General features: G+C 43.9%; 1 protein-coding gene across 50 annotated transcripts in view; it reads left to right on the top strand.

Moving 5' to 3' along the window:
- SORBS1 (sorbin and SH3 domain containing 1) overlaps positions 1-13,885 on the top strand; it is a 263,699-nt gene that overhangs the window by 186,554 nt on the left and 63,260 nt on the right. For 30 of the 50 annotated variants that reach the window (XM_073352785.1, XM_073352771.1, XM_073352783.1 and 27 more), the window contains 4 exons: positions 474-503; positions 6,799-6,974; positions 7,654-7,717; positions 9,204-9,278. The exons of 1 other annotated variant lie outside the window; for it this stretch is intronic. In XM_073352785.1, coding sequence (XP_073208886.1) covers positions 474-503; positions 6,799-6,974; positions 7,654-7,717; positions 9,204-9,278 — 345 coding nt within the window. The remainder of the gene's footprint in view (positions 1-473; positions 504-6,798; positions 6,975-7,653; positions 7,718-9,203; positions 9,279-13,885) is intronic. 19 more of the 50 variants (XM_073352777.1, XM_073352781.1, XM_073352794.1 and 16 more) reach the window with 2 other exon arrangements.

Below are 13,885 nucleotides of genomic sequence, written 5' to 3'. Positions count from 1 at the left end.
ACAACTCATAAGGATATTGCGGGTCTTAATGATCACAAAGCATTTGGCATTCCTTGCCACAAAGGCCCTACATATGCAGAAAAATGGCTGTGTTATTACTTAATAGTAATATTATTAACATGCTGCTAACTTGAGTATTATTTGTTGGTTTATTTGACAGTAAGTCTTCACAATTGTTTTTAAACTGTCTTCTGTTAAGCTGTTTTCCTTCTCTCTGACATAACTATACTTTGTTGTTGCAAATGTACGGGTCACTTTGTATTGTGATGCTGAATAGTCACCAGTGCTGCTCTTTGGAGGGCGGCGGGTTTGTCACTTTGCAGGGTGTTGAAAACTTGATCCACTCCAGCAGTTTCTGCCATTGTGCGGACGGCACATTTCTTGCCTGTCAGAAACACAGCAACAGGACGCTTACTGTCTATGTCTCACCCTCTTGTTTTTGTTTTTTTTTTCGTTTTCCTTCTCTACCACAGAACAGCAAAAGCGGCTTAGTAGCCTGGCAGGTATGAAGCAAAAGGTCCTCACCCCACAGCTGCTGCCTCTGCTGGAGTCAAGTGGCTGCTTTGCTAGCTTGCAGAGTGCCTTTAGCAAACACACTTCTCAGTAACTGCAAGGAAGCGAGCTGAATCCCTAAAAATAAATGAGTGTTGCAGCTCAGCCACCACAGCTGAGCTTTTTGTATTAGTTTTTTCTGAAAGTGTTGGAAATATGCATAGTTGCAGACAGGCACACATTAATGTGGCCAACCCCAGCTGTCCAAAAAGCATGAGATTAAAAAAAAAATGTGGAGTTCTTTAGTTCTCTTCTGGTTTCTGAGCCTATGGGATACACCTGGGACATGTTTTCAAGCTTCTCTCTGCAACCATGAGGGCTAGAAACTAACTTGAAAAAGCAAGCTGACATTCTCATGTAATAACCTGACTCCAGGAGCTGAGGCTTTAATGAGAATGCCAAATATCATAAAACTCATGATAAAATCCTGTGCATGCACACACTCACACATACGTACTTAACACACCCACACTGTCCCCTTGTCTGCTTTCCCAGCAAGGCTGGGAAGTTCCTCCTTGAAGGGAAATCTAGGACTTGTCTACATGGTGCTGCAGTCTGGTCTCCATGGGCGTGAGTTGTGGAGTACTTTGTGTTGTGCTCTTACTGTCCCACGCAGACCCTGCTGGCAGGAACTAAAGGGTACCAGGTGCACTTTATTGTTGTCCTTTTTGAAACAGGACCACAACTATATAAACTAGTTCACAATTTGTTTTTGCCAGCAGGGTCTACATGGAGTGGTGAAAGCACAACACGTTAGAGTGCTGTACAGTTCACATCCCATAATCCAGACAAGCCCCTCATCATTCTCATCCCCTGACATAGAGCCTCATATGGTAGGCGACAGACGCATTCAGAATAGTACCTCACTGCTCTCCAGCAGCTGCAAGGTATATGAATGAACTGCTTTTGTTAAACAGTATTGCTGCCTGAGGAGATGAGGAAGAGGATGGGAAAGAGGAAAGGAGAGAGCGAGAGCAAGCAGTCAGTACCCAGACACCCTAATGTGGATGTAAGGGAGCCTGGACTCTGTGCTTTGTACGGGGCCTAGTCTGATGGCTCCCTCTCCAATCAGCTGGCACGCCACACCTGCAAAGTCAGCCCCATCGCTCGCATGGCCTATATTTTGTGCCCTGAAGCACGGTGCCTGTCTCCTCTGCACCGTTGCCCTCTTCGGCAACATCAGCCAGTGTAACATTTTCTCTTCTCCCTTCCCAATCGAGTCGGCATCTGCGCTGCCTCTTTGCCACCTGGGGTTTTAAAGTCCAGTCAGATGTTTCCTCTTGGTTTTTTCTTTTCCAAAGTGTTTCCCGTTGTGGTCAGGAACTCTATTGTCTGTTAAGCGGGAAATATGTTGAAATCCTCCCACCTGGCTCAATGTGGAGTATTTCTAGGCAGGGTTTGTTCCAGCCTAAACAGTCGCCAATCTGGATCACTGGAGAGTGCCCTGGCATTGCTGGCTTCACACCTGCTCTCCGTCTATCAAAACAATCACATAAAGGTGGTTGACTGACCCCCCTGACCTTAGCTTGCATCCTCTGGGTCACACCAACAAAACTCTGATGCTGAATGCCCACCTGTCACTGCTCCCCAGAATGGATGGCTCAGAAGATACTGAGTGTTGTACCTGATAGTATGCGATCGGTGCTCTCTACAGGCCTCAGAGCAAAATTATGGCCTGACTTACACCCTCTGCGATGTCACTGAGTTGCATGATATATAAGTCAGGGTGGGATGTGGCCCGAGAACTGTTTTCTTCCTAGGTCATTGCTTTGAGTCCAGGAACATTCAGTAGGGGGCCCATGGTGAAGGGCAATGATGGCTTCAGCCCACTTTCTAGAGGACAAGTTCCCCTGTTGCTAGAGACACCATTGAAACTGGCACTCGTTGGGTCTCCTTGGTGACAAGCTTAGCTGAGTGGCCAAAGGCTGAACAGGCATGAAGACTGAATTGCCCTCTCCCCTTAAGCAACAACCCTTGGACGAGGAGTCCTTGCGGCACCTTGGAGACTAACAAATTTATTTGACAAGGCACCTCTGATGGCATAGAGTGAGGAGCCGGTCCTGCTATCGCTCCCTGTGCTACCCCAGGTTCAAAGCCTTCTGTCACTAGGACTGTCAGACCTGCACTTTTCACCAGTGCTAAATGCACACCGAGACAAAGAATTCAAATGAAATCTTTTAAGTCAGTGTAGCTGGCTGGAATATCTCCCACAGCTCTCCTGGAGCCTGTGCCATCCTGGTGAACTCTAACCCTTGCCTTGCACCCCATAAATCTCAAGCTTTGGGTAGGAGAGTGCTCCTGCAGGCCAGCACAAAGTCATTCCTTAGCTCTCTCCAAACTGTCACCAATAATAATTTGCGTGCTTGTAGGAATAGCAGTCAGAGCTCAGACTGTTGGTCCATTCAGTCCAGTATGTCTGCCTTTGTCTGCCTAAGATATTTCCAGGGTAGCAGCACCATAGCCTAGGACCACTTGGATGGCATGCTCCATCCACCTGTGTTGTGGTTTCCAGGACTACTTATAGGGAACTGTAGAGCAAGTCCCTCCTGAGCCCAGGAAGGGATTGGTTTACATCCTGAAGAGTGCAATTTGATTATGGTAACATAGCCTTAACTTTCACAATTACAAAATAATAATGGTCGCATGATTAACCAATCCTTTAAAAAAAAAAAAAAAGGTTCCGTCCAAACCTCTGGCCAACTGAACTTCCGTGGAGTGACTTCCACAGACTGATGGCGCTGTAGGACGGAGTATTTCCTTTCTAGCACAGAAGCACGTCTTTCATCTCCAGCAGGGGCACTGAACGTGACAATCACAGTTGTTTTACATGCTCACCTCAAAGAAGCAACGGGTTGAGATTGGGTGGGGGTAAGAAGCTGAGATTTCTTCCTGAGTTCAGATCATTTCACATCCGTAAACCTTCCTTCCCTCTGGTCTTCAGAGTCATGGAAGTCATCTGATTTCACCAGAGCTTTCCATACTCTGTTCCCAGCAGCACGTAGGTAGCTCTGCCATGGGGTCTGGTCAAACACTCCATACAGAAATGTAGAGGTGAATATAGAAGAAGGGGACCTCTACATTAGGAGCACAGTAGGACCAAAACAGAGAGTATGTGCGTTCTTGGGGATAGAAACATTGAATAGTTTTATTTTAGCCTTGCCACATTCTTGCCATTTATAAAACTTTTTTCTTGAGCAAAAGAACCCCCCAAAAGTAAGTTTGAAGATGATTTAAAAAAAACAAACAATCCTAATAGAGGGAATTTTGCAGTTCAGAATTGTGTTTGCTGTGAGTACGGTCAGAACAATGCATGAGCCTTTCCTCTGCTAACCATCCTTGTCAGAGCTCCGCAAATTGAACGGCTTTGGGCAATATGGTGAAGTGCATGTGAACAACTGTTCTTCCTCTCTCAGATGCATGCAGTTCTTTAACACCAAGGATAGGACTTGGCAAAGCGTTGATAGAGCAGACTGTGAAATCACACACATTTCTCACCACTGCCATCCATTTGGAGAAATCCTGCCTCTAGCGGGGCTTAAGGCATGCCATTCTGCAGCGCCACATGGCACATTGTAGTACCAGAGCAGCCAACGGTCCATTGGTTCCTTGCCAAATTGATGTGGTGCCGGGTGGCAGGTGCTAACACATACATGTGCCAGAAGGAAAGGAGCTAGGTATTCTACATGGAAGTAATGTGGTCTCAAGGTATATCTGCACTGCAATTAAACCCCACGGCTATCCCATGTCAACTGACTTGGGCTTGCAGGGCTCAGGCTGCAGGGCTATACAACTGCAATGTAAATGTCCTGGCTTGAGCTGGAGTCTGGGCTCTGGGACACAGACACACGCACACTGTTTAATTACAATGTAGACATACCCTGAAGGACTGAGTTTGTGGCTGAGAGCCAGGATCGCCTCTGTTCTAATCCAGACCTTGTGCATAGCCGTGGGCAAATGTCTGAAACCTATGTTTTCTAAAGCGGCCCCTAATTACAAGTACCTCCATTTTCTAGGTGGCCTGTCTGAGACACCCACCAGTTCTGTTGGGAGTTGTGGGCTGTCAGCACCTCTGAAATCAAGCCCAGGGAGTCTCAGAGGGAACCCAGAAACTGAGGCATCCAAAAGTAGAGGCCATCCTGCTCCAGTTTTCTCCATCGGTAGAGTGGGTTGATACCCCTCATCACAGTGTGCTGGAAAGATGTAGTTAATGTTGGCATAGTCCTTTGGAAGTACTCCACGCTGTAAACACAGGTGCAGGAGGAGGATGGAAAGTGGGTTTGGAGAATAGGATTTTAATGTCCAGTGAGCATTTACTGCCCCAAATCCCATTTCAACACTTTGGTGCAAATTTTCAGGTCATCTGAAAACCAGATGAGAGAAGCTGCTCTAAGAGCTGAACTGGACTCTAGGCCAAGCATTATTTGACAGCAGAGAAGTTACAGGCGAGATAGCATTCAGAACTGCTAGCTACCCAGACACTAAGCCCCCTATTTATTTAACTAAAAAAGCCCCGGATGTGGCACTTCTCTGCAGAATTGATTTCTACTGAATTCCCCATGAAAGACACAGTGAGTTTGCGGTCTCTGGCCACCTGAGTGGGGGTTGGGGACAGCGCACGCAAAGAAGCGGTGAAGAGCTGTGGAAGTGGAGGCTGAACAGTCTGGTCTGCTGCATCTGTTCCATGGGAGAAGTGCATTCTTCACTCAGCCTGCATTGCTCGTGGCAATTAATCCTTTTGCTGCTGGTCTTTTGGGAACAGATAGTCCAGGGTACTTGGACCATTCAGCAGTATAGTAGGTGTGTTTGGCAAGAGGTATCCAGAATGCTTAGCAGCAGCCCTACTGTGACTGCTGTGTACTCAGAGGAGAATCCCTGCATTCTTTCACCACATACTCATTAGAAATTCAGAAGACATTTTAATCTATCCCAGTTCAAATTCTCAAAGCCAAATTCTGACCTAAATATATTAAAAAAGAATCTGTCTAATGCAAATATACTGGGCACCAGCTTGGCTCCATAGCTTAAGTCAAAGAGCAAGGCCCTGTAGTTGAGGGCTCAAACAGACTTAGATCCTTGGTGGATTGAGGGCCGGGGGTATATCATGCACTGACCAGCAACAAGGCAAATAACCATTTGAGACTTGGAATCAAGCCATGGATAAACATTCTCTTCTCCCACCAGATTGATGCTTTGTCCCTGGGAATGATGCATCAGTGGTAACGCCTCCTCTTTTCACACCAGCCCCCCTTTGCAAATAAACCCTTAAGAACTTAGGCTGAGAATGTCAAATCTGCCTAAGGGATTTGGACACCCATTCCCATTTTTTTAATGGGAAGTAGACACCTTAATTTTTTCTTGCTGGGTTTAAATAGCTGCTTGATTTTCTTATCAGGTTCCTGTGTGTTGGGTCCTGATTATGAATCTAAATGATCCCAGGGACCTCCATCTTTTTCTAAAGACATGTTTCCCACAGCTATATTGTGCAGTTTGCTTTCCTTTTCTCTAGTGCTGATGCTGCAGAGAAGAATGCTGTCTCAGAACTCCATTTTCAAGTAAAATGCACTAAGTGAGCATGAGACCTGAGTTCAAATGGTCCTGGGCATAGTTATAGCAGAAGTGTTCCCCACCCGCTGGGGTGGTACTTGTGCTTCAGGCTTTTGAGGCTGATTCTTCCTAGGTCCAGTGAAGCCAATGGAGACATAATTTGGTCTTGTCCCTGCCTTTAATGATGGTTCTCTGTGTTGGCTCTGTTGTGTGATATTCTATCCACAATGGAGTTTGCTCTGCTCCAAACCCCAATCAGGCAGGAGGTTGCACAGTTGAATGGGAAGTGCCAGGTGCTATGTGGAAGGGTCCTAGTTTGGTAAATAGGTACAGTTGCCCAAGATGTTGGGAACTGGCATTCGGCAGAAGGATACAGTGGAGAGCAATAACTCGGAGGAAAGGGCTCCAAAGGGAGAGTACCACTGCAGAGTGTCAGTGAAGACTGAGCTTGTAGCGGGGCTAATCGTATCCGACATGAAGGGAGCTTTTTACACGTGTTATTGGAGGAGTCTGTGATGTTCCCGCCCCCTCTTGGTTGTGCCAAGCATTTTCTATGCACATTTACAGAAAGCCAGACACTTCTCCCCGGTGCCACAGTCTGCCTCATTGATGCTTTGCCAGGATTTTTGCCTTAGAGTGACATATGTTGGTGTGCTGAAATGGTGAGCATGAGGATAATGACCACCCCTCTTTCATTTCCAGATTCCCTGCCAGACAGGCCAGTTGCTGATAAAGTAGGCCCTGTGTCTGCACAGGAAAAGCCAGCTCAGGATAGTGCTCAAAGTGAGAAGCCAGCAATGGATGAGAAGAGAAGAGCTGTCAGGAGTCCCCAGTATATGGCTGATGTCTCCGTGGATGATGTAGGCATTCCACTGAGGGTAAGAGAACAACACTCAGGCTTACAGGCACATGCTTAAAATAAAAATCAAGAGCCAGATTCTGCCTTCAATTAGACCCATATAATTAAAGCCAGTAGAATTGCATGAGTGTAACTGAAGGTAAAATATCACCCCAATAGATTTATTTCTAAAGTCTTCCTTGTGTTTCTGATGACCCCTTCAATTACTATGGGTGAAAGAATTTTCAAAATCTCATTGCACTTTTTGCTAGTTGTGTGGATTTAGTTTCCTCTCTTATTTTGCTTCATGTTGACATCTGAGTTAGGCTGGTCAGGTTCACTTCCCCTATCTAATTGAATAGTGCTGTGTTGCTGAGTTTGGGTTCAGAACACTGCAGTGGGATATGGAAGGGCTAAATTCCTTTGTAGAATCTAGTCCTAAATTTTCCTCAAATTATTTTCACTGAATTTTTAAAAAAAAATCCTGAAAATGTTTATGCTGTTAGTAGGGACTTAGTCCTGGCATTTGAAACACACCCAATTCCACAAACTGTCTGAATTATGTAGTTCAATCTTGCTTATAACTATTCAGTAATAATAAATAAAATATGATAAAGGGTGCACATAGCTTTTGATTGTTAAAGTAACCCTAACAAATTGAAAATTTGGTGGAAGTCAGGCCAATGTTTTTTACTTACAACTATATATTTTTAAACCAGAACACAGACAGATCAAAGGACTGGTACAAGACAATGTTCAAACAGATCCACAGGCTAACTAAAGGTACTGTAATATGGATAACTTTATTTTTTTAAAGAGACTAACCGGATAACAGTTTGCTTCACATAGATGGAATATTGCACTGTATATTAAATAAAGCATTTTGCATTTGTAATCCATGTTTGCTCTGGAACATAGAAATCAGCTAACAAATTTAAAGACGATACTATCAAAGGAGAGAACCCAGTCAATTCCAAGGGGAGGTGTGAATTGCTCTTAAAGGTGAACTGAAAAACCTTTTATAAAAAGAAGAGAATTGTTTGTGATCCTGAATCATTAGCTGGGTGGTGGGTAGACAAAGGCTGTGTCTACACTAGTATATTTCAGGAAATCTCCCAGTATAACACAATGGTGGGGATTGCTTGTGTGAGAAGGGATAAGGGGTCTTTTACTACCTGTTCATTTGACGCTGCTTAGATTTTGGCCCCAAGGAGCACATTTTTCAACTCTTTTCCCACTTGTCAAGGAAACGTCCCGGGGTGATTAGTCCAGAATTTCCAAATAATCATATTTGGAGAGAGAAATACATGTTTTAAAATGTTCCTGTCAGAGCCAGGATTCAGGTTGCTCTGTTCCCCTTGCTACAGTTAGAAAACATCACAAATGCCTTCCTGTCCTTATCTAGCAATGCCATCAACTGGTGCTGGAAAACAGGTCCCTAAACTTCAGTCTTAGCAAGTACAATGACACCGAGTTGACTTTTAAACAAGGAGAGGCTGCCCTGTGAAAATATGGACAGTTTGCAAGAGAAAGGAATTGGTAATGTTACATTGCTTAATAACTTAGGGCCTGATCCAAAACCTATTACGTGAATGGAAAGACTCCCATTAATTTCAGTGGGATCTGAATCAGACTTCTGCTGTTTAATACTGTTGATATATTTAAAAGCCAAAACTATGGAGAGTACTTATATATTGGTTACAATATATCCTCCATTAATGCATTACTTTTTGGTACATTGTATGTTCCACATCTCTTAGTAGTGTAAGAAATGAATGAGATGGTATTAGCAATCCAGCCATGCATAAGGCCTGATGTACATGACAACACAATTCTGAGCTGTGCTTACTAAATGAAACACAGTGGATATAAAATAATGCAAGTTGGTTTGCATTTGCTGCTGCAGATGCTATTTTGATGAGCTGACGAGTGAGTTTATATAACCACTGAACTGGACGGAATGAGAACTGCTCAAGCTGTGAGTCGTAACCCTTGTGCTGCTGACACAGATTGTCCTTCACCTCAGATGATAGAGGCACATGCTTCAGGAGCAGAGGATGAGTTCAATCCCTGCTGTCTCCTGCTGTCTTCCAAGCAGCCCAGATGTGCACCGCAGTGATAACCACTGATGTGCCCATGGCTTTGTTACATTATAGACTCGGCATGAGAAGGATTGTTCCACAACTTCTGTGGATTCTTGCCTCACCTGGACTTCTCCTTTAAATCTTTCCTTTCTGTTCTTTTTCTAAAACTTGCTCCTTCCACTTAGAAACTCCTGAAGAAAACCCTTATTGCCCTACCTACAAATTCCCTGAACTTCCTGAAATCCAGCAAACACCCGAAGGTACCATAAGTTCAGCCAGAGTATCTGTTGTCTTGTGTTTGAGTTAACTGTACCGTAGCTCCATTATAGTAACTAGATTCAGGTACTAGATTATCATTATCCATTTATTACTCATGGTGGAAATTCGAGTACACCTAGTGTGCCTTAGTCTGTGATGTATAAAATGACTAAATCCTTCCTAACCCATTTATGTGTTTGAAAGTATGATACCATTTCAGTCTACTATTATCAAAATAGGCAATAAAAGTTTACAGTGGTAGAAAGTTGGGGAAATGATATGGTGCCTCCACTTCACTGTGGATAGTCTCAATACATACTGCTTTTCTCTGCCGCAGAAGACAATCCTTACTGTCCTACATACCAGTTTCCTGCGTCTACTCCTAGTCCTAAATCTGAAGGTAATAGTAAAGGACAAGATACCTTTTTCTGCACAAATGCTGCCTTGTCCATTTATTTTCTCCCTGGAGCTTCTCCTAGCCACTGAGTGTCATGCTGCCTCCTAATAGTTTGCTGTCTTTTGAGTGTTGCCGTGATGGTTTGAGGCCTATTTTGGCTTTGTGGTGCTCTTCTGGCTTTTTCACTAGCCTTTGACTAATGCTACAAAACTGGGCTCTGCTTTGTTTCATGTGCATAGTCAGCTATACCTAGCCATATGTGTGCAGTGGTTACTTAACATTCATACAATGCTGACTTACATCTCATCTTGATGATGTCTCTTGAAAGATGGCTTTAAGTATGGTTTTGTTTTCCTTGGGAGCAATACATTTCTTTAATCTGCTCTTAAAGTTTTTAATAGTAACACAGGATAGTGCCTGGCTCAAAAGTCACTGAAGCCCTTTGACAAGATTCCCTAAAGTTTCCATGGTCTTTGGATCGGGCTGTTAGTGTCTATCTCTCTTTTTATTAAAGTACATTTTAGAATAAATGGGATGTTGCACATGTCGGTTTGCTCAAGGCTGGCCTCAGGAGCTCAAGGACAGGATTTGGCATTCTTTACCGGGAAACCCATTGTATCCCCTAGCTATCCTTTTGTCCTGCTGGTGGGTGGTTGCTCAGGGGGTGGTTCAGGGGGTGGTTCAAGCGCTGCTCAGAACCCTTTGCACTCTCACTTTCCAAGGAGCTGCTGCAGTAGCCAGTGCTGAAGAGACTGTCCTCTACATGTGAGAAGCATTGGCATCTGCTGCACTCAGCTGAACAGGAGCCAGGACAGGCTAGGTGGGCAGACATCTCCCACTGGGGGAAGTGTGGTTTGGGACTGGCCTGTTTGGGAGTAATCAGTAGAGGTTTTCCAGAGCCCTTTACTGCTACAACGTAGGAAACTTGCCTACTTTGCCTGTGCCTGAAGCCCGCCCTGGTGAGACTATTAAATAATCTTTCCAGACCATTTTTATACAACACGTACGGTGAGTTGTGCATGGTCGAACATAAAATATGGATCCCTTATGTCAAAACAGGCTAGGAGATTTAGACTCACATCCCCTGTTAAAATGAATGGGGAACAGATACTTCGAGACATGGGGATAAGATACATGCCCACCTTTGGTGCTTTGAGATGTATGGATGAAAAGTGCTATCCTATACAAGTGCAATGTATTTGATGCCTTAATAGCAGAGATATTGTGTGAGAGAGAGACTATGATAAGATGATGAATGATTGTTATAAAGATGATTCAATTTTCTTGTTTCAGGATCCATTTTACTTTTGTCAGAACTAATGTATTTTGCCACAAAGCACTGTCATTAATGCAGGAGGGCTTTGTATTCCCATAAATGTTTTCTGCTCATGCATAAATGCACAGATAAATAATATGCTCAGCTTTAGGTAGTCGCAATATTATTAGACCAAACATTTGTCCTTTGTTGTTGCTACCATGCAAAGTATGTTTGGCTTTTGATATCTGCTTGGATTCTTTCTTTATTAGAGAATCCAAGATAGTGGCAATAATTGGGTCCATTCTGGCAGTTCTAGACTATTCAAAGTCTTTTGGAAGTTTTTCTAAATATGAAACAAAGGGTTTGAACAGAGATGGACTGAAGCCTCATAATTCAAATCCAGGTTTCAAACAATCCAAAATTCAGGGTTTGGGTTTAGGCCATTATAGAGACAGAAGCCATTTACAGAATTCTGATCTGGGCTCTTATTTCAAATACCTGCAAAGTGTGGGAAGTTCAGCCCCAGAGTTTTGGTTTGGGCCCCACACACAACTACTACACTTCTTAAGGTGCAATACAAACTACAAGGAAAAGTCCTTGTCTTACAGAAGGAGTCCAATATTGAAGCGATGAACTGGTGATTCCTACCTCCCATAAGGAAGGCCCTATGGGTACGGTACAGGACTGGGAATCAAGAGCCCTGGTGTCTATTCCCAGTTCTGCCAGTGACTTACTGTATGATCTTTACCAAGTCAATCAGTCCTTCAGTATTCCCCATTGTCAAATGGGAATAAATATGCTTACTCATCTTTGCAAAACACTGAGATGCAAAGCGTTATATATATATATTCCAGTTATTAAGGTATCAAGCAGAGTGCCCAAAGGATCAGTCCTGGGGCCGGTTTTGTTCAATATCTTCATTAACGATCTGGTGAATGGTGTGGATTGCACCCTCAGCGAGTTTGCAGATGACACAAAACTGGGAGGAGTGGTAGATAGAATACAGAGGGACCTAGACAAATTAGAGGATTGGGCCAAAAGAAATCTGATGAGGTTCAACAAGGAAAAGAGCAGAGTCCTGCACTTAGAATGGAAGAATTCCATACACTACTACAGACTAGGGACCGAGTGGCTAGGCAGCAGTTCTGCAGAAAAGGACCAAGGGGTTACAGTGAATGAGAAGCTGGATATGAGTCAATAGTGTGCACTTGTTGCCAAGAAGGCCAACGGCATTTTGGGCTGCATAAGTAGGAGCATTGCCAGCAGATTGAGGGACGTGATCCTTCCCCTCTGTTCGGCATTGGTGAGGCCTTATCTGGAGTACTGTGTCCAGTTTTGGGCCCCACACTACAAGAAGGATGTGGACAAATTGGAAAGAGTCCAGCGGAGGGCAACAAAAATGATTAGGGGACTGGAGCACATGACTTATGAGGAGAGGCTGAGGGAACTGGGATTGTTTAGTCTGCAGAAGAGAAGAATGAGAGGGGATTTGATAGCTGCTTTCAACTACCTGAAAGGAGGTTCCAAAGAGGATGGATCTAGACTGTTCTCAATGGTACAAGATGACAGAACAAGGAGTAATGGTCTCAAGTTGCAGTGGGGGAGGTTTAGGTTGGATATTAGGAAAAACTTTTTCACTAAGAGGGTGGTGAAACACTGGAATGCGTTACCTAGGGAGGTGGTGGAATCTCCATCCTTAGAGGTTTTTAAGGTCAGGCTTGACAAAGCCCTGGCTGGGATGATTTAGTTGGGGAATGGTCCTACTTTGAGCAGGGGCTTGGACTAGATGACTTCCTGAGGTCTCTTCCAACACTAATATTCTATGATTCTGTGATTTTATGAATATTGAAACTGGAAAGATGCAGACCCAGTTGGAAACTAGCACTTTCTTGAAATGCAGTGCTTCTATATGTTTTTATTGGCTGAATTATTAGCTGCAATAAATTTTGGCATTTTCCTTCAAATAAATAATTTGTAAAGAAGTGTTTTCATTATTCCATCAGCTTTAAATAACTTCCTTAGAGGCAGTTGGCTGAGAGGGTATTTTTAGACATTCATTCACCTGTGCTTTTAGGAACAGGAGATTTTATGATTTGCCATATATTGTACTCTCTAGAGAAAACCCATTGTTTAATATGGGAATAACCATCACCTTTCCAGCAAACTGCATCCTTTTTCTGCCGTTTAGATTGAAATATGGAAATGATGCTGAAAACTGATGTTTGTCATTATGCCAGCTCAAGACTATCATAATTATAATGGAGTCACTAACCATCAGTTAGGAGCTAAACCTGCTGCTGTTCCAGTCAGAATGTAGCTTACCAAGACAATTCAGCAAAGGGGGGGGAGAGAGCTAGAGAAAATTTGTTTGAGCTGAGCCTTTAACACACCCTTTTTGGTTCAATTAAAGGTGAAAATTCAAAGTCAGTTATTACGTTCTCCAACCCAATTGGTTCCTCAGGGTAAATGGCTCCAAGCGCCTCAAATGGGGAGGGCAAGGATTGGACCACGAGCAGGAACTACCCTCCCACCCCTTGCAATGGTGCCTACAGATCAGTGTTGAGGCACATAGGTGGGGCAGGGGTCGCATGAGAGTGCTTACATTGCCATTGCCAGTTCTGTACCTGGTCAATGGATTGTGTATTTCACTGTCCCAGGCTGTCAATCAACACCACTGAGTTCACTAGGCATTTGGTTTAACCTGGTGTTCTTCTGATGGCCTCATCCATTCTGTATTTCTAGTCACCATCACGCTACCCTTAATCCTTGGCTGTTTTAGGTATTTCTTCTCAAGAACACCAATTTCCCTTTACCCACAGTTCTCTCTGCAGAATTTGCTGTAATACATTTTCCTATGCTGTATCTCTTAGGCTTGTCCACATCTCCAAGACAAATGCAAGACCTTGAATTTGGATCATCAGCATGAAAGGAAGGATGGTCTTGGGGTGATGGCC

Source organism: Lepidochelys kempii, chromosome 7 (genome assembly GCF_965140265.1).
Source record: "Lepidochelys kempii isolate rLepKem1 chromosome 7, rLepKem1.hap2, whole genome shotgun sequence".
NCBI lineage: Eukaryota > Metazoa > Chordata > Testudines > Cheloniidae > Lepidochelys > Lepidochelys kempii.
Note: the sequence above shows the minus strand (reverse complement) of the source record. Positions and strands in the feature narration are given on the sequence as shown.